Source organism: Hyaena hyaena, unplaced genomic scaffold, assembly GCF_003009895.1.
Source record: "Hyaena hyaena isolate Hyena2069 unplaced genomic scaffold, ASM300989v1 scaffold_669, whole genome shotgun sequence".
Classification (NCBI taxonomy): domain Eukaryota; kingdom Metazoa; phylum Chordata; class Mammalia; order Carnivora; family Hyaenidae; genus Hyaena; species Hyaena hyaena.
In genome coordinates this window covers 449,981-475,571 of record NW_024081304.1, presented here as the reverse complement: position 1 = coordinate 475,571, position 25,591 = coordinate 449,981, and the positions used below count along the sequence as shown (strand labels likewise).

General features: G+C 48.0%; 1 protein-coding gene across 2 annotated transcripts in view; it reads left to right on the top strand.

Annotated features, from left to right (window-relative positions):
* The window catches only part of VGLL1 (vestigial like family member 1), a 27,173-nt gene extending 2,518 nt beyond the window's left edge, over positions 1 to 24,655 (top strand). Inside the window, exons 2-5 of one of the 2 annotated variants that reach the window (XM_039217152.1) lie at positions 2,358 to 2,580; positions 14,006 to 14,425; positions 16,149 to 16,208; positions 23,220 to 24,655. In XM_039217152.1, coding sequence (XP_039073083.1) covers positions 2,379 to 2,580; positions 14,006 to 14,425; positions 16,149 to 16,208; positions 23,220 to 23,260 — 723 coding nt within the window. In that variant the 5' untranslated portion in view covers positions 2,358 to 2,378 and the 3' untranslated portion in view covers positions 23,261 to 24,655. Of the gene's footprint in view, positions 1 to 2,357; positions 2,581 to 14,005; positions 14,465 to 16,148; positions 16,209 to 23,219 lie in introns of both variants that reach the window. The other variant, XM_039217151.1, reaches the window with a different exon arrangement.
* Positions 24,656 to 25,591: the final 936 nt, after the last annotated feature.

Sequence of the window (25,591 nt, the reverse complement as noted above, 5' to 3'; positions counted from 1 at the left end):
TTTTTTTTTTTTTTTTTTTTTACAGTGCAGCACTGTAACTATTTTCTCTTCCTTATGATTTTCTTTACATTTCTTTTCTAACTTTACTGTAAGAATGCAGCCTATAATACACATACAAAATATGTGTTAATTGGCTTTATGTTACCAGTAAGACTTCCGGTCAACAGTAGGCTATTCATAGTTAAGTTTTGGGGGGACTCAAGTTATATGCAGATTTCCGACTGCGTGGGGGGTCAGCATCCCAAACTCATACTGTGCTCAAGGATAACACCTTTGTTTTATTTCTGTGATGCCAAGATTCGTCCCTATTCTGATTTCTACCCCCACAGCCTATGTGTGCCTGTCTCGTGTAAGGGGAACCATATACTATATGGTCTTTTGTGTCTGTTTTTTTTTTTTTTTTCACCCAACATAGTATTTTTGTGATTCATTCATGCTGTTGTGTGGACGGGTAGTTTTTTTCCTCTTTGCTGTTGAATGACATTCCAATATATGTTAGCGTCACAGCTAGTTTATTTATACTCCTGGTGCTGGGCATTGGTTTCAGTTCAATTTTTTGGCTATTATAAATAAAGCTGCTGTATATATCCCACCTAAAGTCTTTGAGCGGACATATGTTTTTGCTTCTCTTGGCTCTCTGGACCTAGAAAAAGGATTGCTGGGTCATATACATAGTAAGCATGCGTTTAACTTTATAAGTAACTGCCAGACGGTGTTTCGGAGCGGTTGTTTGCGTGTTTTTTTGAATAAGGACGCAAAGGATTCATTTTTCAGGTGGTGCCTGGTGATGCCTACTTAGCGTGTGGCTGTCCGCCAGGGCGAAACAGAGCGATGGGCTCAATTGAAGGCTGTGTTAGGAAGGCTTCATAAAGCGGAACCCAGTTATGACTGTGGCGGGAATGAGTGGGAAAGGAGAACTTTTTAGAAGGGTCCCCTGCTCACTGCCAGATTCCTTCCTCAAGTCCTTGTCACAATCGACTGACACTAAGAACCTAAAAGAATAGGCTGCAGAATTAATTGCCTCCAACCTCTGAATTTTACCCAAGAGGAATCTGAATCCCAGAGAGGTTATGTGCTTCCCCCCAAGTCACACAGCGGAGGAAAACCCCAGGTCTTCTGACTCCTAATTGGTATGATTTCCTTGCATTGTGCTTTCTCTGCATGAAATGGCATTCAGGCATTCAGCCATTGTTTACTGACCTACTTATGCTAGGTGCTCCGGATAAAGAAATGAATACGAAATGGCCCCCACCCTCAAGGACTAGGGAAGAACATTAGGCTATTAAACTGTAATCATTTTCATCATATTCACAGGAGTGAATAAAAGTGCCTTTAGCCCAAGCACCTGGCAAGTCGCATTGGGTGGCCAAAGCTGAAGAAGCATCCAGACAGGCTACTTCTCCAGTTAAGCAAGGCCACGCAGCAGGCTTTGAGGGCCCACTGTGTGCCCAGTCCTGCCTTTGGTGCGAGGGGACAATTTCTGCTCCGAAGGAGCTCACAGTTAGGATACAGTGATGGAAGCCAAGTTTAAGGCAACTCAGCAAACAGCTATCCACTGTGTCTCAGGCATGGTTCTAGGTGCGAAGCATCTGGCGGTGAGCGGGGTTGACGTTCTGGCTATGTTTCAGGGGCTTTTCACCCATGGTGCCATATACATTAGCGTAGAGAGTGTTTGCTTTTTGAGATCTGTATTTGGCCCAGAATATATCTGTCTGGAGTCCTTGGGGCCAGGGCTGTTTTTAATTTTAAGCGTTTCTAGCGTGAAGTGGGGGGGCTGGGTCCGGGACACCATCATATGTAGATCAGCAGCATGGGGGGGGGGATAATTTGTGTCTCATTCTCTTGCACGAAAGTGGTCAATGCTTATTATGAAAAGTGAAATCTTTGAATACCTACTGGATTACTTAGTCAAACTGTGGGGTGGGAGGGAGAGGGCGCGGATCTATAAGCAGCTCTGGGTCAATCTGGCTCATTTGTTTTGTAGGAGGAAGGCACTTCCCCAGGAGGCAAGTTACTGTTGGGACCTCAATGGCTTTATTTTTTTTTTAACGTCCCGCTGTTCTTAGAGTGGAGTTGCCAGATCTTTCTCATCTGAGGCTCTCTCGAGGACCCCCTTCAGCTCTCTGTAGACTCTGCCTTGTTCCCTAACGTCGATCCCACAGGGCTCCTCTCCTGGTGCTCAGACCAGCGCATGGTGCTGGATGAGCTGTGTGGTACCGCTCAGGCTCAGGAGTTCTCTGGAAGCGAACTGAAAGCTTTTGCGGCTCTTCCCCCCCTCCACCCAGGGCCTCTCATCCAAACTGTAGCCAAGCCACTCGGAAAAATAGTGCCAGTATCGTCCTGTGTTCGATCTGCAGCTATCATCTGTGGCCATCACGATGGAAGAAATGGGCAAGACTGCTATCCAGCTGCAGAGACCTATAAAGACGGAGTGGAATTCCCAGTGCGTCCTTTTCACCTATTTCCAAGGGGACATCGGCAGCGTCGTGGACGAACACTTCTCCAGAGCTCTGAGCAATGTCAAGAGCCCCCAGGAACTGAGCCCCTTGAGCCAGAGTGCAGATGTGATCCTGAGGAATGGTGAGCAGGTTGGGAGGGAGGAAGCCGGAATTCTCGGTCGAGGCTATCAGGGAAAGGACCAGTTCTCTGACGCCTTTGCACTCACACGCGTGTATCTGCTGACCGCAAGTCACACTGTTAATGAGATGCTGCACCCTTTACTTAGAAGTTTAGTGTTGGGGCGCCTGGGTGGCTCAGTCGGTTAAGCGTCCGACTTCGGCTCGGGTCATGATCACATGGTTTGTGGGTTCGAGCCCCGCGTCGGGCTCTGTGCTGACGGCTCAGAGCCTGGAGCCTGCTTCCGATTCTGTGTCTCCCTCTCTCTCTCTGACCCTCCCCTGTTCACGCTGTTTCTCTCTCTCTCAGAAATAAATAAAAAACATTAAAAAAAAAAGAAGTTTAGTGTCAACACTGGGGCACATGTGTGGCTCAGTCGGCTGTAGCATCAGACTTGGGCTCAGATCATGATCTCGCGGTTCGAGCACTGCGTCGGGCTCTGTGCTGACAGTTCAGCCTGGAGCCTGCTTCAGACTCTGTCTCTGTCTCTCTCTGCCCCTCCCCATTCACATTCTCTCTCTCTCTCTCTCTCTCTCTCAGATAAAGAAACATGAAAAAAATTTTAAAAAGAAGTGTAGAGTGAAAATCAGCCCTGTTTAATTAAGCCAGTTAACCTATTTCATTATCTCCTTAATTGTGTTAAATGCTGGGTTCACTGTTACTACTACTACCACTACTGGGCTGACAGTATGTCCCGTGTAGGTGCACCCAGCCTCCTTTCAACTAGTAGCAGAAGATCTGGTGTGCAAGGGCAGGGCTTAAGGGGTGGTCCATGGAGACTCTCGCTGCACCCCTCTCCCCACCCTTAATGGCATCAGGGGCGTGGGTTGCACGCAAGGAGTGCTTATGAAAATGGCCAGGTTTGGGGGCGCCTGGGTGGCTCAGTCGGTTGGGCATCCGACCTCGGCTCAGGTCATGATGTCACAGCTTGTGGGTTCGAGCCCCGTGTCGGGCTCTGTGCTGGAAGCTCAGAGCCTGGAACCTGTTTCAGATTCTGTACCCCTCCCCTGCTCATGCTGTCTCTCTCTGTCTCTCAGAAATAAATAAAATATTAAGCAAAATTCAAAAAAGAAAAAGAAAAGAAAATGGCCAGGTTTGGTGAAAGCCGGAAACATTAAGTCGGCAGCGCCAGAGTAGGGCCTCTTCCCCCCGCCGCTACAGATACCAGAGAGGACAGTTTGTGACTGCACTGGTACAAAAACAAATTTAATCCAGGCTGGATCCATTTTTACTTATTCATTATTTTATTACACTCGTGTTTTCTTCCAATTTTAAAAGAAGTTAAAACATTTTCACAGACACCCATTTTGGTGTTTATTTACTTTTGAGAGAGAGAGAGACAGAGACTGAGTGTGAGTGGGGGAGAGGAGGTGGGTAGAGGGAGAGAGAGAGGATTAGCACAGAGCCCGATGTGGGGCTCGACCTCATGAATGGCGAGATCAAGACCTGAGGCGAAGTCGGACGCCTAACCACGGAGGCACCCAGGCGCCCCTCCAAACACCATTTTGAAATGTGCAATACACCAGGGCCTGGTTGAGTTTTAAAAACGCTCTGTTGGGGGAGGGGGAAGAAGTCTCTACTGTAGTTGCCTGGTACCTGGCCCCCCACTGGAGGATGCGTATATAAGCCCCCAAACGATTGTTTGTTTTGTGCAAAGTTGCCGGGTGGGGCCTCTGCCTGTGGGGAAAGATCTCCCCTCTTTTCAGAAGCCATCGCTCTGGCTCTGCTCTTTGGGCCTGGACGGGGAGTTGGTGTATACCTGACGTATTCACCTTTGCAGGATTTACTGCTCTCCTAGAAATGATCTGTCCCGTCAGGTGACGTGATTTTCTCCGAGACCTTTGTGAGTTTAAGCGGAAGGCGGTGTGGGAGCAGCAGATACTAAAGGAAATGATGTGGAGTTGCTGTTGGCAATGGACCCAGTGGGAGGGGCGGAGTCCTTTTGGGAACTGACATGTAGTAAGAGCTGATAAATGGGTAAGTGGGTCTCAGAGGAGGTTAAGCAGCTCCTTGGAAGAGTCAAAACCCCAAGCTCTTCATGCCCGGGCAAGTCAGCTGACCTCAGCTATTTGGCTTTTCGTTCTGCACATGTTGGCTTAGATGCGTTACAGTCACTCCCTTGAAAGTGCCATCTACCCGTAGTCCTTTCCTTCTTCCTCTGTCCTGCTCGCCTGATACAACCACCTCTTGGCTGAGTGCCCCATTTCTCTGCTTCATCTTGCAGCAAGTCTCAAAACTGTACCCATGCACATGCTGTCCTGTTCCTCTGCTGCTCTTTGGAACTCAATCCACTCGGTCTTTCATGGCCATCGCTCCTTAACCACTCTCGACAAGGTTAGCCTGTGACCTCCACTTGCCAAATCAGCTGTCTTTCCCTAACTCCATCTTGTTTTGTTTGTTTGTTTGACCTGCCTGCCACATTTGCTGCAGTTGGCTGCCCTCTCTTTCACACGGGGTGACCAGGTGGCTCAGTCAGTTGAGCATCCAACTCTTGATTTCGGCTCTCAGGTCATGATCTCATAGTCTGTGAGTTCAAGCCCCATGTTCAGCTCTGCACTGACAATGCGAAGCCTGCTTGGGATTCTGTGTCTCCCTCTCTCTTGGCCCCTCCCCTGCTTGGGCTCTCTCTCAAAATAGAAAAAAAAAAAAAAAAGATTCCCCTCGTCTGCCCCTTCCCGCTCTCAAGCTCTCTAAAATTAAGAAAAAAAAAAAAAAAAGAGGGGTGCCTGGGTGACTCAGTCGATTAAGCGTCCAACTTCGGCTCAGGTCACGATCTCACGGTTGGTGGGCTCAAGCCTTGTGTCAGGCTCCGTGCTGACAGGTCAGAGCCTGGAGCCTGCTTTACATTTTGTGTCTCCCTCTCTCTCTGACCCTCCCCTGCTCACGCTGTCTCTCTCTCTCTCTCAGAAAAAAATAAAACATTTAAAAATTTTAAAATAAAAAAAAAACTAAATAACCAAAAAATTTTTTTAAAAACCCTCCTTCATTTGGGTTCTGTAACATGACACACACTCTTGGTTTTACTCCTTCCTCTCTGGTTACTACTCCTTTTAAAAGAAAATTTGTTTAATGTTTATTTATTTTTGAGAGAGCAAGCAAGCAGGGGAGAGGCACAGAGAGGGAGAGACACAGAATCTGAAGCAGGCTCCAAGCTCTGAGCTGTCAACACAGAGCCCGATGCGGGGCTCAAACAAACGAACGGCGAAATCATGACCTGAGCTAAAGTCAGATGTTTAACTGACTGAGCCACCCAGGTGGCCCCAAATTCTGTCAGTTTTACCTTCAAAATATATCCAAGTTCTGGGGCACTTGGATGGCTGAGTCAGTTGAGCGTGTCAGACTCTTGATTTCGGCTCAGGTCATGATCTCACAGTTCATGAGATGGAGCCCTGCGTCAGGCTCTGAACTGGGGGTGCAAAGCTTTCTGGCATTCTCTCTCCCTCTCTTTCTCTCTGCCCCTCCCCCACTTGTGTGCACACATGCACATGCTCTTTCTCTCAAAACAAACATTAGAAAAAAGTATATATCCAAGTTCTGACTACTTCTCTCCACCTCTGCTGCTACCACACCATCATCTCACCCCTGGAGTTATGTTTCCTGATTGGTCTCCATGCTTCCCCTTTCGCCCCCCTTCAGTCTGTTTTCAAGATAGCCAACAGAATGATAACACTAAAAGGAAAGTCTCATCCTGTCTCTCTTCTGTTCACAACCCTCCAGTAGCTTCCTGTCTTTTGGAATCCAATCCAAAGTCTTTAATGGGACCCCATTCTCCTCCTGATTTCATCTCCAACCCCCTCCTACGCCACTCAATCCAATCTAGCCTCCTTGCTGTTTGTAGAATGTGCCAAGTACACTCCTGCCTCAGGCCCTTTGCACCTCCCTGAAATGCTCTTTCCCCAGATAACTGCCTGACTTCCCCTTTTCTTCATTCAGGTCTCCATTGGAATGTCACCTCTTCAGCCAGCAGTCCTTCTCTGCACAATCTCTTTAAAAAATAGAAGCCCCCACCCTGCCACCCTCTGTCATCTTACACTATTTTATTTTATTCTTCTAGTGTTTGTCACCACTGGATGGATACATTTATATATTCTCTTCCGTGTCTCCTTCCACCCTCTAGATTCTAAATTCCATGGCAGCAAGGACTCTGTGGTGATCTCTGCTTCCTAAGTACCTAGCCCAATGTCTGACACATGGAAGGTGCCCAGTAAATATTGATCGAATGAATGAAATTGTGATTTGGGTCATAGGGTACTGATGACTGTCATAGAAGGAGTCACCAAAAAGAGCGAGCACCTGTGGTGTATGGCTCTAGAACTGGATAGTCTGGGGCCCAGGGCAGCTCCGCCACTTATTAACAATGTGATCTCCAGGCACATCACTTCCTCCATCTGTGCCTTGGTTTCCTCATCTCTAAAATTGAGGATTATTGAACTATATCACGACTTGGTGAGGTAATGCATGACCACTGGCACATAGTGCCTTGTAGGTGTTAGTTTTGTGTGGTGGTCTGAAAGCTTGACACGTTTCTGAGTGACTAGAGCGGATGTGAGGGCCTGTATTCAAAGCCTTCAGATCACAGAGCAGCGGGCCCCGCCCGGAAGCCTGCACGTTTTCTAGGGGCGGCTGTATGGCTTCCTACGCCTTCTGACCTCATTCTATTCTGTGACGCCCCCCGTGCCTGAAGGGAACTTGGGACGTGGCCCTGTTTCTTGTCCAAGCCAACGTTCCCAGGTCAAACAGAGAGGCAGCCATCTTCTCCACTACTGTCAAGATCCCTTGACTGTCAAGATGTCTTCCACAGAGTGTGGGGTGGGCTAGGCAAATGCTGGTCCAGCCGATGGAGCAAAGAAGGGCCTGTCCTCCTCGAGGCATCTCCTCCCTGTCAGGAGTCAAGTTTTTCATAAGCTTTGCTGCCTCAGGGGAGGCCCCATGAGAAAAAGGGCAGCCCCACCCCCACCCCAGTGGTTCTCACAAGAGGTGGTATGTGAGAGACCCGCAGCTTCGGAAATGGTGGGAAGTCCATAAAGTGGCCTTTCATGACTGACCGTTAGCAGCCTCTCGGGCCTCGCAGGCCAGGCCCAGGCTGCCGGGCCCGGGCTGAACCACACTGAACAGTACAGGCTCCCATTCATGGGCTCTCACTACCGACTTGGCCACTTTCTAAAGGTGCTCTGTCAACCCAAATATGCAAAGCCCAAACACAGAGACCCACGTGGCTAAGAAATGCTATCGAATTTCCTGGCTGCTTTTCCCAAATCAAAGTTATGTTTGAACTTACTTATGTATATTTTACACTGGCCATACTTTAGGAAAGAAAACACAGGGTAAAGTTATTTTTGAATTATCCCCCTTTTAAAAGGACCTGGGTGGTAACCGGAGAAGCTTCCGTAGTTACCACTTCCGGTGGGGCAGAGTAGGAGACTTGGTTCTGGGGCACATCGGAGCTCCATTTTCTTACCATCCTTCTGTCCACTCCACCATGATCCAGTGGGGGTGGGGAATGAACACTGGCTCTTTCTTTTAGTGTGAATATCCATTTGAGATATAGTTGCTTATGGCCCCTGTGAACACTGACAACTTTGCATCTTCCTGGTCAGCGAAAGGAGTGGAATCTGCACCAACATATAGCGAGCCCCCACTGGGTGCTAGATACCTTGCTCCAAAGACTATCCTATTCAGTCCTCAAAATCCACTGTGATTTATGAAGGTCTAAGACAGGCCAGCTGAGTGTACCGTTAGAAGACAGGAGAGTGGTTCGGGGTGGGGGGGGGAGGCTCCTGGGGCGGCCGTCATGTTCATGTTCTGTTCCTTCACTTGGGTGCTCATTACCCAGTTTGTGAAAATTCCCCCGGCCACACGCTTACACTTGTGCTTTTTCCTGCGTGTGCATCGCATTTCACAAAGCCGCTTTACAATGGGTATTAAGAGCCTCACTTTACAGAGGAGGAAACTGCAGCCCAGATAGGGTTCAGTGATGAAATGGGCCACACAGCCAGTGACTGAGAGAGATTGAAACCCAGGTCCATTAGACTCTTTACTACTCCACTGTCCTGCCTTTTGCAGACCTTGACAGCACCCCAGTGAGCAGGCCCAGGAGGCCAGTCGCTGATACCATTTACAGTGGCTATCCGTTATTGAGTACTTCCCATTATCCTGGGAAGGAAACTGAGGCTCAGAGAGCCCAGTGACTTGTCTAAGTTCCTACAGCTAGTGAGGGGTAGCTGTTTTAAAACCAGGCCAATTTGACTCAGATCCTGAGCTCTTAGCCACTTTGAAATACCGCACATGTTCTGTGTTTCATTTTCATTTTCCCCAAGGAAAAGGGTCTGGATGATCAGCAAAGACAAGGTACCCCAGGGAGGTGGCGATAGTAAGGCAGACAGTGGGACTGAGCAGGTCGCCTCAGCGGCCTGGAATGGGACCGTGTCCTGTAAGCTGTCCCTGGTGTTGTTTCAACCTTGGCTAATAGAAACAATATCCTCTTTGTTTCTGGGGTGAATGAATAAGAGACCAGCGCCACTGGCCAAGAAGGCAGAGAAAGGAGAGTCCGTGCGTACAGCTCGGACAGGGCCAGGGGTTGGACTTCCAGGGTGCAAGACGTGGTGTATGCTCGGAGCGTGCTTCGTTTTAATGTCTTCAGAAAGCAGGATTCATATTAAGAAGAAAGGATAGATGGAAAGAAATCTGGCAATTATGGACTGGTCTTTCACAACTGTGACTCAAATTCAATGAGTCGAGCGGTTTCCCCAGTTTCTACTTAAAAGACCTTTTTCTGATCACAAAAGTATTGTTATTTTTTCAAAATTAGGAAATAGAGAGAAGCATTCAGGACGCAAAGCCATGTGTGCATCTCTGCACCCATGCTAAGCATTAATTACAGCATATCATCATTTTGGATATATATCTCTCACCCTGTGCCATTACGTGCTTCTGCTACAACATTATTTTAGTGGCTCAGGAGTATATTTTTTAGGGCACCTGGGTGGCTCACTGGTTAATCATCTGACTTCGGCTCAGGTCATGATCTCACAATTGGTGAGTTTGAGCTCTGCTCCGGGTGAACACAAGTCCCGGGTGAGCCCTGCTTCTCTCTCTCTCTCTGTCTCTCTCCCTCTCACTCTCTCTTTCTTTCGCTCTCTCTTTCTCTCAAAAACAAAAGAGTATGCTTTTTAAAGATCTATGCAATCTATTATAATTTTTGGACATTGGGTCGTTGCCAATTTTTCACTCTACTCTAAATATCACATTAAAGATCTCTGTGGCTAAACCTTTACACCCATCATTGATTATATCCCAAAATTGCTGTAAGGGCAATGACTGGATCAAAGGGTGTGTACAAATCCCACAGAAATATTATGCCCACTGCAACCTTTTCAAGCCTGGTAGTTCGTGAAAATGCCCAGCTCACTCTGTTCTTGGGAATATCGTGGAAGCATAGCTGCTAGGGGCACAAGTTTTGTAATCAGACAGCCAGAGCTCTTGCCAACTGTGTGGCCTTAGGCAAGTTACCTTCACCACTCCCAGCCTCTATTTTGTCATCTGGCTTGCTGTGCGGATCACATGAGATCGTGCATGCAGAGTGCTAAGCAAGGTGCCTGGCCCATAATCAGTATTCAATAAATAAAACTGTTCCAGGGGCCCCTGGGGGGCTCAGTCAGTTGGGCTTCCGGCTGTTGATTTCAGCTCAGGTCATGATCCGAGGGTGGTGGGATCGAGCCCTGTGTTGGGCTGTGCTGAGCGTAGAACCTACCTAAGGCTGTTTTCTCCCTCTCTCTCCCTCTGCCCCTCTCCTCCTCCTGTCTCTCTCTCAAATAAGAAAAAAATTGCTTTAAAACTGTTCTGGATTCGCAGTTGCCCTACCCACCCCTAATGTATTATTCCCTGCAAACGGATACACAAAAAGTGGTGGCTTCTGAAAATTCTCTTCCACAGCCAGTGTCGACGCCATTCTCCACACCTGCTGTGGTGGCCAAGGGCAGGGGGGACCCTCCGGCCTCCTGCCGTTACCATTGTGCTTTCCCTGGGTTGATCTCTTGCAAACCAGGAAAGAGGCATGTGCATGTGAGCCCTTAATAATGATTGGTAAACAACAGCCTCAGCCAGGAGGTTGGTGTGTACCAGGCACTGCGTAAACCTTTCACAGGACTGTCCCATCCGATCTCACAGCCATCCCGAGGGGCTCTGAGATGGGAGGGGATATGCTCCGTGTCCCACAGCTAGGAAGTGGCAGAGCCGGGAAGCCTATCTGACTTCAAAGCCTGTGTTCGTAGCCACTTTGCATGCTGGTCTCACTATAGAAAGATTCGGTGGGGAGGGCTGTGTGGGTATGTGTCTGAGAGGGGATATATGTTTGTGAGTGTGCATGTGTGCACTCTAGAATAGTGTTCAGGACCTCCTATGTGTCAGGTGCTGTGCAAGTCCTTGAGGGCGTAATGGTGAACAAAAGAGAAATGGTCTTTCGTGTTCCTTGTTTTGTTTTTTTAATTTTTAATGTGTATTTATTCTTGAGAGAGAGACAGAGCATGAGTGGGGTAGGGGCAGAGAGAGAGACGCACAGAATGTGAAGCAGGCTCCAGTCTCCAAGCTGTCAGCACAGAGCCCAACGCAGGGCTTGAACTCACAAACTATGAGATCATGACCCGAGCTGGAGTCCAACGCTCAATCAACTGAGCCACCCATGCATTCCCATGCTCTTTTTTTTAATGTTTATTTATTTATTTTGAGGGACAGAGAGAAGGAGTGGGGTAGGGGCAGAGAAAGAGGGAGGGAGACTCCCAAGCAGGCTTGGGACTCGATCCCAGGAATTGCGAGATCATGGCCTGAGCCAAAATCAAGAGTCAGATGCTTAACCAACTGAGGCACCCAGGCATCCTGACGTCTGTGTTCTCAAAGCTTCTTGGCTAGTGGGGAAGATTGAGTGTGAGTGAGTGAGTGAATTGAGTGAGTGACTGGAGAGACTGCAGGTTAGGTGTACTGCTATGAAGGAAATAAACAGGGCATAGTCACGCAGTGGCAGAATGACAAACTTTAGATTGGAGGTTCAGGGACAGCCTCTCTGAAAGAGTGACATTTAAGTTTGTGTTTTGAGAAACCGGTCTGGGATAGGGTAGGCAGGGCCACCGTGCAAGGATGGACTGGAAGAAGGGTCCTCTGGGGTGGAAGCAAACTCTTCGGTGCCCTAAGATGCTTTCTAGAGGGTTCTAGTGCTCTCAGAACTGCACATGGGTGGGTGAAGGTGTTGCCTATGGGTTTGCTTAGGAGGTAGGGGAATGGCCAGTCACTTTCACCCTAAAGGGCAGAGTATGAGATGGGGACCAGCACTGTCTGAGTCCCAGATGGAACTAAGAGGCAGGCTCTAGATGCTCGAGTTGGGAGTAGATGCGAAGGAAACCTTTCATATTCCTTCTGAAATGAAAATCCAGGCTGTTCCAAGTGCCCCCAAACCAACGTGTCCCTTGACTGCTCTCTGTTCGTGAATGTAGTTTGGGGTTCGATAAAGCCACAGTCTTTGCTGGAGCTCCCTCTCTCCTCTCTAGAGGTAACTGGTGGGGGGATTTCAGTCATGGGATTGAGTCCCCTCATCGGGCTCCACGCTGGGCAGGGGGCCTGCTTGGGATTCTCTCTCTCTCTCTCTCTCTCTCTCTCTCTTTCTCTCCCTCTCTCTCAAAATATTCAAAAGACCTTGGGATCCTGCCTTGCACATTTCAGCTTACACATTATTTCTGACTTGTACTCAGGACACACAGGACCTTATTCAACACCAAGCACACAAAGTGATTTCTACTAAGTCACCTTAATCTCTCTATTTGTGGTACATGGGGCCCTGAATCGTTACTGGTGGGCAAGTGTCAATTTTCAAAAGTAGCGTCCGTCCCCAAGAACAGATCTTAATATGTTCCCTTGCCCTTGGTTTCATTAAGAAGCTGACCATCGGCCAGTGCTCATTGCAAGTGATGAGAAATGTTGAATAGAATATCCATGCCACGTAGGTTAGGGCTTATTTTGCTCTTATCTGTATTACATGAAAAGCTCTGATGGGAGGAGCGGGGAGGCTCCAGTGTCACTGTGCAGACCACTCAGCTGTTTTTGTCTTGTACACAATCCAGGCAAGCAGAACATTCAGGAGAGCTAGGAGAGGCACATGTTCCGGGGGGAGAAGGGGACCAGACAGCCTCTCCAGACCTCCGATCTTCCTTTGTCTCACGCCCACGCCCCCCTTCATTATCTTGGATAGATGAGAGGCTCCAGGCTTTAAACACCATCTGCCAGAGCTCTCTCCCTCCTCCCCTCTTGTCTGAGTGGGTGTTGCGAATGGAAAAACATCCATCCATGTCATGAGCTGTCCTAGACTCTTTGAACACTTGGATTCAGCTGCTACCATAAGAACAATTAGAATAGTGTCTACGAGACCAAAGGAGACTCCGTCCTCATTAGCTAGTCCACAAGAACTTTGCAAAGAGAAACTGAGTCATCCCTTGACCTTGAGCATTTTGCTTCTGCAGGAAGAGGTGTGAAAACCATTTCCGTACCCATCACTTACTGCTCCAGTTCAGATCCCTACCTGGCTAATCTGCTCTGCTAACTTGGTCCAGTCTTATCCCCACCTCTAGAAAATGGGGTTTCAACCCTTAGACTTCTTTGAGTGACTTACACAGGCAACCGTTAAACCCTTTGAAAGTTCTGGGGCGCCTGGGGAGCTCAGTCAGTTAAGCGTCCGACTTCGGCTCAGGTCATGATCTCACAGTTCATGGGTTTGAGCCCCGTGTCGGGCTCTGTGCTGACAGCTAGCTCAGAGCCTGGAGCCTGTCTTTGGATTCTGTATCTCCCTGTCTCTCTGACCCTTCTCTGCTCACGCCCTCTCTCTCTCTCTCTCTCTCTCTCTCTCTCTCAAAAATTAAAAAAATAATAATTAATAAAAAAAGAAAGTTCAGGGGTAGGGTCCTTCTATTTGGTGTATTCAAACCACCAACTATAAAATAAAGCCAATCAGAAACAACCAAACAGAAATCACCTTTAATCGAGCAATTCTACTTCTAGAAAAGTTTCCTTGAGGGGCTCTTTGGACATAGGTGCAAAGATACATATCCAAAGATGTTTCATCACAGTGTGGTTGAGATCATTGAAAAGATGGAAATAACCAAGTTGCCCACAAACACCATGTTGGTTGGTCATATGATTACCATCTTATGATGGAATACTGTGCAGCTATTTTAAAGGCTCGTGTTGGCTCCATTCATCGCTAGGGGAGGATATTTGGGGGATATTTAATGATGCAAAAAGCAGCCTTCAAAATAAAAAAAAGAAAGAGTGCGCATTAACCAGAAAAAAATGAAGCTATTTCTATGTTGTAAACAATAAACACCTAATGTGTCTTGTCTTTCCTTCCCAGATAGTGACATGCCTCCAAATCAGTGGCGTTTCTCTTCTCAGTGGACAAAGCCAGAGCCAGAAGCATCTTTTGCATATGGTGCCACCAACTGCAGATTCAATGGGCCTGGTCTCATGACCATGGATCAGTACCCGGTGTCCCTGGCGGGGAGCCCCTCCATTCTGCCTGGCGAGCCGTGGCCGTACCCGTCCCCAGTCAGCCCCAACTCCTCAGAGCCTGGCTACTCTCACGCCTACTCCAGTGGGCACGTGGTGCCAGAGCCCCAGCCTGATGGGAAATATGAGCCCTTCCTAAGCCTCCTCCAGCAGGACCTATACCTCGCCCCTCCTCAGGAATCTGCAGTGTGGGAGGACTCCAGCTCTGCCCCGATGGCCGGAAGCACGGGATTACTCTTCAATGTGCCTGCCAGCTCAGCCCACTGTAAGGAAGGACCTCCAGACACTTGGAGGGCTGCCTCTGGTTGGTTGCAGTTGAAGAGGGAGCTGGCATGAAATGGGGGGGGGGGCTATGACTAATCGCTCCCACTTCAGACGGGGGGCTTCTGGGGGATGGGTTGCCCTCCTTAAACATTCCATTGACCTTCACTAAGCTTCGCTGACGTCCACAGTTTAATGATGAAGGGTTACGCGGACAGCCAGCCGGATGGACTTGGCCCAGAATATTGACCCCAGTCTGTGGACTTGGACTTAGCCTAGAAAAATAATTTCGACTGCTGCCTAAAATCGCAGGGTCGTGCAGTCACCTTACTGCGAGCCACCAAATAACCATAAAACAGAGCCCCACGGCCCATCTACAGGCTCATAATCTGTCCTCCAAACAGGCTGGCAACTTGCAGTGATGCCGGGTTCCTGGGCAAAAACAAGGGCAATCTATACCAACCATCTGCTCTAAACATTAAAATTCAAAGCCACTGTAGAGGCAGTCCCGTTGCTGCCTAGAGACTGTCACAGTGCCTGGCCGTCCGTGGCTTGTGCCTACACACTGGGCCCCACCTGCCAAGGTTTCCCTTGGCTTCCTGCTCCCTGGCCACCACCCCGCCTCCGGAACCAGATCCCCCTTAAGGCTCCTTCACCTCTTCATTCACTCTTTCTCTGAACAAATATTTAGTTAGTGCCTGCTAGATGTGAAATACCTACCCCCCAAAACCCAAGACTCCCTTCTTTGTAAAAGGCTGAGGGAGAATTGGCCTGAAGTTTATAGTTTCAGCAACAGGACAGCGCAATCTGCTACAGAATTTGCCTTTCACAGTAAATATTGGTAATAATATGTCTTTTATAGTTTCATGGGGCCAAGTCTGCATCCTCTGGTGTTCTGTACCCTGGGCGACTTTTCTTTTACAGTCCCCTAGTCCATACATATCTGTAGTTCTAGTGTTCCATGCCTGAAAGAAATTGCTAGAAGCCGCCTTTCCTCTGAACTCAGTATACAGTACACAAAGGGGCTGTTGAGCGTAGCCAGCCTAAGTCAGGCACTGTGTTCCAGCCTAATGTCGAAAACAAATTTCCCATTAAAATACCACTCTGTCATGTCCGGAGTTTGATGAGGAACGTACTTCAGGAGCAAATCATAAAAATGTCATGCTTAGGAAACCTATGAAAATCCCCACCCCTGTGCTCCTTTTCAAAATTCTGTGCCTACCGGATTCAGAGGAAAAATTAAGCCAACTGTGTTTGTGCATATGCCTGTTTCAACAGTTGCTTAGAACACAGGTGGCTCAAATCCTCGCCTCCCAAACATAACAACTAGATGGTTCAAACCCAGTACAGCAGATGTTTAGTAAGCATCTACTATACACCAGGCACCTCATGGCAAAATTACAACGCAGGCGTTATCCTATTTCTGAAGTGTAGACACAGCCTCAAATGTTTATCACCAAGTCTGACTGCTGCGAACTTCACGCTCTCCTGCTAACATTGACGTCAGCTGTATTAATTGGCCTGATGGTCTGGGATCTGCTGGGAAAGTCAGGAACACTCCCTGTAAAATGGGAATGAGGCCCAATGTCCCTTCAAAACAGAAGCTTCTCTGTTTTTTTGTAACTTCTGATACAAGAGAAAATATACCCCGTGTCTATAGACTGAGGGGCAGAGCATTTGGGGGTCCCTGGAGATTTCTTTTCTAATCACAGGCTCTTCCTCTCTAGATAAGAAGATATATTTCCCCCCCGATGGCGGACCTGCCAGTGCCAACCTTGTGAGTGAAAGTAAGTATCTGGTTCTGCCTTTGATGGTGTGTTTCAAGCACGCTATCAAACTCAACTGTGTTCTTTGTATCTGGAAACAAACTTGAGAAGACTCTGGTGTGAGAACCAGGCTCTTCAACTGAAAAGACCTTCGTTTCTATTACTTAGCATTTTCATAGCTGGAATATGTTTCATCTTTGTCTCAAAGAGCCCATGCGTTGGTTGCCTTGTAAACTGTCTTGGCTATTTTTTTTTAAATGTTTTATTTTTCTTTTTGAGAGGGAGAGAGGGAGACACAGAGTCTGAAGTAGACTCCAGGCTCTGAGCCGTCCTGATCATTTTCTTATTCTGCTATCCTCACAACTGTTGAGTTCTTTTACCTGAGCAAGATCTAACCCAGGTGACTCAGCAAAATGAAGAAACTCATGAGGATTAGTTTTCTTTGCTCCAGATGTTCAGTTTTCAGCCTAGAACATACGGCCACCCCAGGACTCTGCAGACCGGGAAGATGCCACCTGAGGCCAAAGGCCGGGACTCTGGGCTCCCCACCCAAATTTTTTAAAGCACCATTTAAGTTTATTTATTTATTTTGAGAAAGAGAGAGAAAGCACAAGCAGGCGAGGGGCAAAGAGAGAGAGAGTTTCCCAAGGAGGCTCTGAGCTGTCAGCACAGAGCCCTACACGGGGCTCCGAACCCACAAACCGTGAGATCACGACCTGAGCCGAAGCCAGGTGCTTAACTGACCGAGCCACCAAGGTGCCCCTCCATGCTCAATTTGAAAGTGGTGTCAGGAACATCTGGCTGGCTCAGTCCATAGGGCAGGTGACTCTTGACCTCAGGGTTATAAATTTGAGCCCCACGTTGGGTGTAGAGATTATGTGAAAATAAAAAGTCTTGGAAGGAAGGAAGAAAGAAAGAAACAAAATGGTGCCAGTAGGAAGAAAGAAAGGGAGGGAGGAAGTGAGGAAGGAAGGAAGGAAAGAAAAGAAAGAAAATGGTGTCAGTAGGAATATCCAAACGGGCACAATCTAGGTGGCAAAGCATGAGGATCTTTATGGCCTGGGATCTAATGTGGCTTCATTACTTACTAGCTACAGAAACTTGGTCACATTTCTTAACCTCTCCATTCTTCGGCTCATTTGCAAAATGAGGATTAACATCGCATGAGCCCCACTGAGTTTCTTTGAGGATTAAATGAAATAATATATGTAAATGCCTAGGATTTACATTCTAGTGTAAATCAGCCACAGTGAACCATGCAAAGTCAGTCACCAAACACACCGAGTAAGCCTGGCACGCAGCAGAGCATCAGAGAGCGACTTTGGGGAAGAGCAGGCCTCAGACTGTGCTCTGGGCTGTGTGTGTGTGTGTGTGTGTGTGTGTGTGTGTGTGTGTGTGTGTGTGTGTGAAGGGAGGGAAGGGCAGCGGCTGCGGGTGGCCCCAATGCTCAAGTTGTTTACAATCTATCGATGAGTGGGGTGAGGGCAGTCACAGACCTCTCCAGAATGTTAGCTCCTTGAGGGCCAAGGCTTTGAAGTGTGTACCCCCACATCCCGGCACCTACAACAGAGCCTGGGACAGAGGTGAATACGTATGTGGTGAATGGATGAATGACTAACGTCTAGAAACAATAGAAAAGTGAAGAAGGAAATAGGAAAAATACATCTGCCGATATAGTACACATTATTTTGTTTGAAGCCCTGTGTAAGACAGGCCAACAAGCAAGCCATAAAGCACCCCTGAGTGATTAAATTGGCCATGCCCAGGTGAGGAGATGGATTTAGGGCTGGTTCAAGACCTTAGCACGGCTGAGCCAGCTCTTACACATACTGTCCTGCTCAGTCCCCCCAGTGACCTTGTGAATTGTGTATGTGCCTTGCACACCATGTATTCGGTAAACAGGGATTGAATGAATGAATACACAGTCTCATTTTATAGGAGGAGACTGAGTCTCAAACAGGTGAGAGGGCTTGCCTGAAGATCCCACAGCAGAAGGGACTCCTGGGTGGCTCAGTGGGTTGAGCGTCGACTTTGGCTCGGGTCATGATCTCACGGTTTGTGAGTTCGGGCCCCTTCCGATCCTCTGCCCCTCCCACGCTCATGCATGTGTATATGCGTGCTCTCTCTCTCTCTCTCAAAAATAAACACTTTAAAAATAAAGATCACACAGGAGCAAGCGGTAGTATATGTCTTTGCTCTCCGTCCTAAGGCCGTCATCATTATAAATTACAATAAACCCAAATCACGAGAAACAATTCCAAGTTAAATCAAATGTACAACTGTGAGAATTGACGACTGGTAAGATTGTTTCGCCGCATATGGGTTTGCTGTCTATCTGTGGCCGGGACACTGTCCTAGCCTAGGGGGAGGGAATGCTTAGAAAGTGTGTGTAGGAACAGTATTACCTTGGGAAAAGGGCAATGGGCTGGACTTGCTGAGAGGAGAGTGGCTGCGGGGAGATGGGGCGTGGGTACCTGGCTTGGCCAACAGTCCCGATTCAGCTATCCTGCCACTTGGGCTCTGGGCACGGGGGGGGGGGTGGTCGGGGGGGCACAGGGCATGGGGGCTGGGAAGGAGGTGACTTCCAGGAACCCCAGCAGAGCCCCTACTCTTCCCCCGCCGCCCAGCTCCCAGTCTTTGCTGACAGCGAGGACCACGGGAGAGCTTGTGAAATGTACAGACTCCACGTCCTCGCTTCCTGTTTTGTAAGATTTGGCACGGAACTCAATCGCCTGTATACGTTTGATTCTTTGTATATTTTATATTAACCTGGTTTCAAAGAGAACCCGATGAATCTTTCGGTAGGAATTCCAGTAGTTCTGAAAGAGTTCCTGTGTGAGGCCCCGGATAAATATTTATTGAAGGAAGGCAGGCAGAGTCTCTTTCTGGCCCTCCAATATGGGCCCAGTCCCCTTCTCCTGGCTGTCACACACCTGTGAGGCAGACCCAATGTGAAGCACAGCGATCAGCCAGGAGGGTAGTCAGAAAGACCTTTCTGGAGGTGGGTCCCAAAGCACTTTGGTGGCAAAATTTTTAGTGAATTTGATTGCGGGGGGGGGGGGGGGGGGGGGGCGTCTGTAGAAATAGACACTGTGCATTGCTTTAATGTCTACATATAATAATACATTGATATTGCTGTTTGCCAGACGCGATGCTATAATACACATTTATGATACAATAGTAAATACAACTATCTCTGGCCCTGCCCCCATAGAGGTAATAGTCTAGTGGGGACCAGCTTTGGATAAAGCCATCAAAGGGGACTTCTGAAGCAGCGATATGTGAGCAGGGGTCTGAATACAGGGGGAGAGCTAGCTTTAGGAAGAGTGGGCATGGGAATGGAGGGGGTCGGGGAAGTCTGTGAGGAGCAGAGAAAGATCAGGGTGGCCAGAGTATAGCAAGAAAGGGAGTGTGGGGCACAAGACCAGGCTGGAGAGGTGAGGTCACAGGAGCTGGGTGACATGGGGTCTTAATGGGTCATGACAGGAGTTCAGATTTTACGTTCTACGTGACTTGTTAGCCATGGGAGGATTTTAAAGGTGATCCACTTTGTACTTAACTAAGGTCACCTCAGCCATCATGGACAGGGCACCCTAGAGGAAGGCAAGGAGGAAAACAGAGCAGTAAGGGGACAAGAAGCACGAGAAGATGGCGGCTTGCCTTAGGTTCCTGCGGGAGACTGATAAAAGTGGATGCATTTGGGGCACCTGGGTGGCTCAGTCTGCTTAGCATCTGACTCTTGATCTCAACTCAGGTGTTGACCTCAGTGTCATGTGTTCAAGCCCCAGTTGGGCTCCGCACTGGGCCTAAAACCTACTTTAAAAAAAAGTGAGGGGCACCTGGGTGGCTCAGTCGGTTGAGCGTCCGACTTTGGCTCAGGTCATGACCTCACGGTTCATGGGTTCAAGACCCACGTCAGGCTCTGTGCTGACAGCTCAGAGCCTGGAGCCTGCTTCGGATTCTGTGTCTCCCTCTCTCTCTGCCCCTCGCCCACTCACACTCTGTCTCTCTCTGTCTCAAAAAATAAATAAACTATAAACAAAATTTTTAAAGAATTAAATAAAGTGGATACCTTCGAGATCTATGTGGGAGGTTGAGCTCTCAGGGTTTGCTAACAGTTTGGATGGGAGTGCTGAGGAAAGGACAAAGATCCAGGGTAGCTCTTAGGTTTCTTGCTTGAGCTACTGGGTGGATAGTGGTACAGGTAGGTGTCAACATAACTCTGTTAACTCTGGTCATGTTAGTCTTAGGTGCCTGTAAGACATCCAAGTGGATCGCTCTCTCTCTCTTTTTTTTTTCTTTTTCTAAAATGTATTTGTTTAAATTCAAGTTAGTTAACATACAGCGTGGTATTGGTTTCAGGAGCAGAACCCAGTGATTCATCACTTCCATACGACACCCAGTGCGCATGCCAGCAAGTGTTTCTTAATGCCCAGCGCCCATTTACCACCCCCCCCAGCAGCCCTCAGTTTGTTCTCTGTATTCAAGAGGTCTCTTGTGGTTTGCTTCCCTGCTTTCATCTTATTTTTGCTTCCCTTCCCCTACGTTCATCTGTTGTGTTTCTCAAATTCCACATATGAGTGAAATAATGATACAGATCTTTCTCTGACTGACTTATCCCACTTAGCATAATACACTCTAGTTCCCAAGTGGATACGTGTCTGAAAACAGTTGCGTATGTAAGTGAGGAGTTCGGAAGGGAAACCTAAGGAAAACTTTGAGATTGATCAGTATGAAAATGACAGTAGTTAGGTGCTCTAAGCAGAGGGTGTAGATAGAAGGGTGGGAGACAGTGTCCAAGAGGGTGCCGATGTTTAGAGGTTGGGGCCAAGGGGACCCAGCAGAGGGTAATGAGGGGAGCAGTCGGCATGGTAGGAGGAGAACCAGGAGAAACTAGAAGAAGAGAATGTTTCAAAGCAGAGAGTGATCCACTGTGTCAGAGGCTTCCGGGGGATTCAAGAAAAGCAGGAAATCTCTATTGGATGTGGCATCAGCTTTTGATAACCTTTTTAAGAGCAGTTTTCCTTGGGGCGCCTGGGTGGCTCAGTCAGTTGAGCATCTGACTTCGGCTCAGGTCATGATCCCATGGTTGGTGAGATTGAGCCCCATGTCAGGCTCTGTGCTGACAGCTCAGAGCCTGCTTGGGATTCTGTCTCTTCCCACTTTCTCTGCCTCTCCACCACTTACATCCTTTCGTGCTTTCTCTCTCTCTCTCTCTCAAAATAAATAAGATTAAAAAAAAAAAGAAGGCAAGGGGCACCTGGGTGGCTCAGACGGTTACGTGCCTGACTTCAGCTCAGGTCATGATCTCACAGTTTGTGGGTTCGAGCCCTATGTCAGGCTCTGTGCTGATGGCTAGCTCAGAGCCTGGAGGCTGTTTCAGACTCTGTGTCTCCCTCTCTCTCTGACTCTCCCCTGTTCATGCTGTCTCTCTCTCTCTCGCAGAAATAAATAAAACATTAACAATTTTTTAAAAAAGAAGGCAAATATTAGAGCCTATCTGTGTGGTATGATCCAACAAAGATGAAAAGATTGATAAGGTAGCAGGATGAGGATGTTTTCACGGGGGAGCTCTTTGAGCCCATAGAAGGGACACATGGAAGTGTGGACACGTGCTAGGAGGAGGGACATTGTAACATTGAAAGTGCACAAAAGGAAAATAAGGACACAGATTCTGATCGGTTGGCTGGTTTGTTTGTGGGGAGTCAGAAAAGTATCAAATGATCTCTCTTTTCTCCATCAACTCTGGGGCAAGGGCATCCGCCGAGAGCACGAATGCGGGTGTTGAAAGGTGGGAAAGTATGAAAGCTGTCAGCTTCCTGGGCACCCAGCCGGAGTCTGAGATCCGGAGTCGCAGGTTGAACCAGCTGGGTTGTGTGATTTGCCTCAGTGTCATTGGTTAGTGTGATGTGCAGAAGGCAAATGGAAATGTTCATCCAGAGGGAGGCTTTGGCGGGCGAGTGTGATGGGTGGGGAGCAAGGAAAAGGAGCTGAGGGTATTTGCAAGTTGAATGACTATAACCACAGAGCCTGATCTCTGACCTGCACAAAGAAGGAAATGAAGGCCGATGGAGGGTGACGGGTAGTGGAGGTTGATGGACCGGACGATTGAGTTATGGAAACATGTGGTGATAAGAGTACTTACGCCAATGACATGGGAGGTGGTGGGTGGAGAGTAGATGTTTGAAGTTGAAATGGCAAGGGCGCTACCTGTGTAGGCGATGACAAAGTCTAGCGCATGACCATGGGAATGGCTGGCTGAGGTAGAAGGAAGTAAAAGGTCAGTAGAGATGAGAAGAATGATAAGATTCACGGAGGTGAAGCAAAATAAGAACGAGTAGCTACCTACAAGGTAGGTACTATTTTTATCCCCATTCACAGGATGGGAAAATTGAAGTTTAGGGAGGATAAGTAATTTGCACAAAGTCAAGATGAGTGAGTGCCAGAGTCTGCTTTCTCTGACTTCAAAGTCCTTATGCTTCCCTACGAAGCTAATTCTACTTTACTACGTATAAAGACCTGCCTCAGGGCACCTGAGTGGCTCCGTCGGTTAAGCGTCTGACTTCGAGTCAGGTCATGATCTCACAGTTCATGGGTTCCAGCCCCACATCGGGCTCTGTGCGGACAGCTAGCTCAGAGCATGGAGCCTGCTTCAGATTCTGTGTCTCCCTCTCTCTCTGACCCTCCCCTGCACTCTCTCTCTCTCTCCTCTCTCTCTCAGAAATAAATAAAATGTTTTAAAAAAGACCCTGCCTCTTTAAGAGAACAGTAGTTAACATTTACTGAGCATATATGGGTCAGGCACTGTTTGAGAGGGATTTATGTGGGTTTAATTCACTTAATCCTTTCCAGAATCTTTGGAGGTAGGTATCATTTGTAACCCCATTCAACAGATGAGAACGCGAGGCTCCGATAGGCTAGGTAACTTGCCCAACGTCACACAACTAGGCAGTGGTGAAGTCAGGTTTCAAACATGGGCTCGTTCGACCCCAGAGCCAGCTCCTTCCTCATCATGCTTATCTTGTTTTCCAGAAAGCCAGTCTCCAGAGAGAAGGGATGTCTTCTTTTATTGAATTTCAGTCTGAAGAAGAGAATTTCCTTTTCCCAAACCTCCCCAGGATTTTCTACTGTGAATCTAGAGGATCAAGAGACCACACCGTCCTTTCCTCTTGCCGTCACTAAAGAGCATTGTGCCAGGAGCAAGTTCCCGTTCTCCCTAAAATTCGACACTTCTCTTCCTTGGCACCTATGTCCTATGGCAGGAGTTATCAAATTTCAGTGAATCCTCAGTGTATGAAATGTTTAAAAGAGCAGTTCAGGGATGGGGACCATAGAGGCTCATCCCACCCCGCCTACCCCCACTGCCCTCCTACTTAGAAATCATAGTCCCCTTACACTCCACCAGCAAGATTTTTGGTATCATATGGGGCAGTCCCACTTTGCCGACTGAATGGAGAAGATCCAAGGAAGACCCTGAAGCTTTCTAGCCTCACCCAGACTGTGGCCAACTGCACTCTAGCCTCTAACCAAAAGCAACATGAACATGCAGCACGCAAAACCCATCCAGAAAGAGTTGAGGCTGGGCATTCGTGGTATCCTCAGAGTACGGAAGGGAGCTGAAAAAGTTCAGGAAGGCTCTCATGAATGAAGTACTTTATTTTTTTTTAATATTATATTTATTTTTGAGAGAGAGCGAGCGTGAGCAAGAAGGGGAGGGGGGGACAGGATCTGAGTGAGAGCCGCACGCCCAACTCGAGTCTCAAACTCACAGACCGTGACATCAATACCTGAGCTGAAGTCAGACAGTCAACTGACCAATCCATTCAAGCGCCCCAAATGAAGTGCTTTCACTTGGGATATTTGACTCCTCCATTAGAAAAAAGAAAAAACAGTGCTTCCAAATAGGCTCGTTAAGAAATCCAAGAACTAACTTCCTAGAAATTGGTCAGCAAACTGCCCCATCCCCAAGCGGAACCTGGAGTAAGTTCTGTGCCGGGAGCATTTCTAAGTTGCAGGTCCAGGAGCTTCTTCCTGCCCTCACCCTGAGGATGAGCATTCTGGCATGTGACACCCCACAGGTGTTCCCTTGGACCTTGGTGACCCCTCACAGCCTGCCACTGGGACCCACCTGGCTTCCACAAAGCATGAAACCTTCCCTTGGGCTCTTTCACTGTTAGGGACATCCGGGAACTATTAGTAATCTTTTCAGTACGGAGGCTCTGGGGCCACCTGTGTGGATACCCAACGGCGTCTTAGACAAATTGGTGGTGAAAGACAAGGCTTAGTCCAAGACATGGCAGCAGGACCTCCCCGCGGATGGTTCCAGAAAAAGTGAGAAATTTCTCCAAACTCCTTCATCTCTCATCCACTAGACGCCCTTGCGGCCGGTGTGAGCTTGGCAGTTTGCCCGTGACAGCCCCAGAAGGCCTTGCTTTGTCCATGTTCCCCATGCACACAGCCCCCGCTTGCTCCTGGGTAATAGCTCAGAGGGTGAATAATAAACCTACTTTTTTGGGTGACGCTGTTCTCCGTTCCACGTTCTTTCACATCCATGATCTCAGGCCAACTTCCCAGCAACCCTGGGACCGGCATTATTACCTCCATGTAATAACATGTGGGTACTGAGGCTTAGTGTGGCTAACGCACCTTCCCAAGGTGTCCCGCCATACTACTGATCAGGGGTTAACGTCTGGGTGGCCCTTCGATAATTTTCCTCCCATCTGCTATGTGAATAAAGACCACGGCTCTTGCATGAGTGAATTGGTGACCTTGGCAGTTAAATACAGTAACGCTCCTGTCTCAAGAACAGTTTTTTTCCAGGGTGTTGTGTGTGTTTCCTACATTTGGGGAGAGAAAAGAAACTTGGCCAGGACAGTTCCTCAAAGTTATTTACCTTAGAAGCCATGCTCTTTTTTAGGTGATGGGGAAAATTCAGGCGGCTGATTCTAGCACTTGTGATGCATAATTATGCAAGTGTGAGTTTCTTGGCTCACGCTAGGAAGATTCATCAGTGTTCAAAGATAATATGTACCATCAGGACTGAACTCCTAATATACTGTTTAAGGAAAAAGAAATGATTCCCAGAAGGCTGGCATCTTCTGTAGTCTGGGAAAAATCTGATAATGTTTCCTGAACAAATTCCTCAGCCCGGAAGCTCTATCTTGAATAAAGCTGGAAGCAGTAATCAATTTTGCCACTTTAATGAAAAAGGGGGAAGACCAGGCCTCCTTCCACGGGTAAATCTTCTGTGCAGGTCAACTCCTACTTAATCCCAGACTTCGATTTCTGGTTTTCTATACCCATTCTTTGTTTCTTTTCCCGCCTCACTTCCAGAAAGCTAACTTGAAAAGCATTTCTTTAACTCATGCTGGGCGTTTTACTCTTGGAATTAAAAGTACACACAC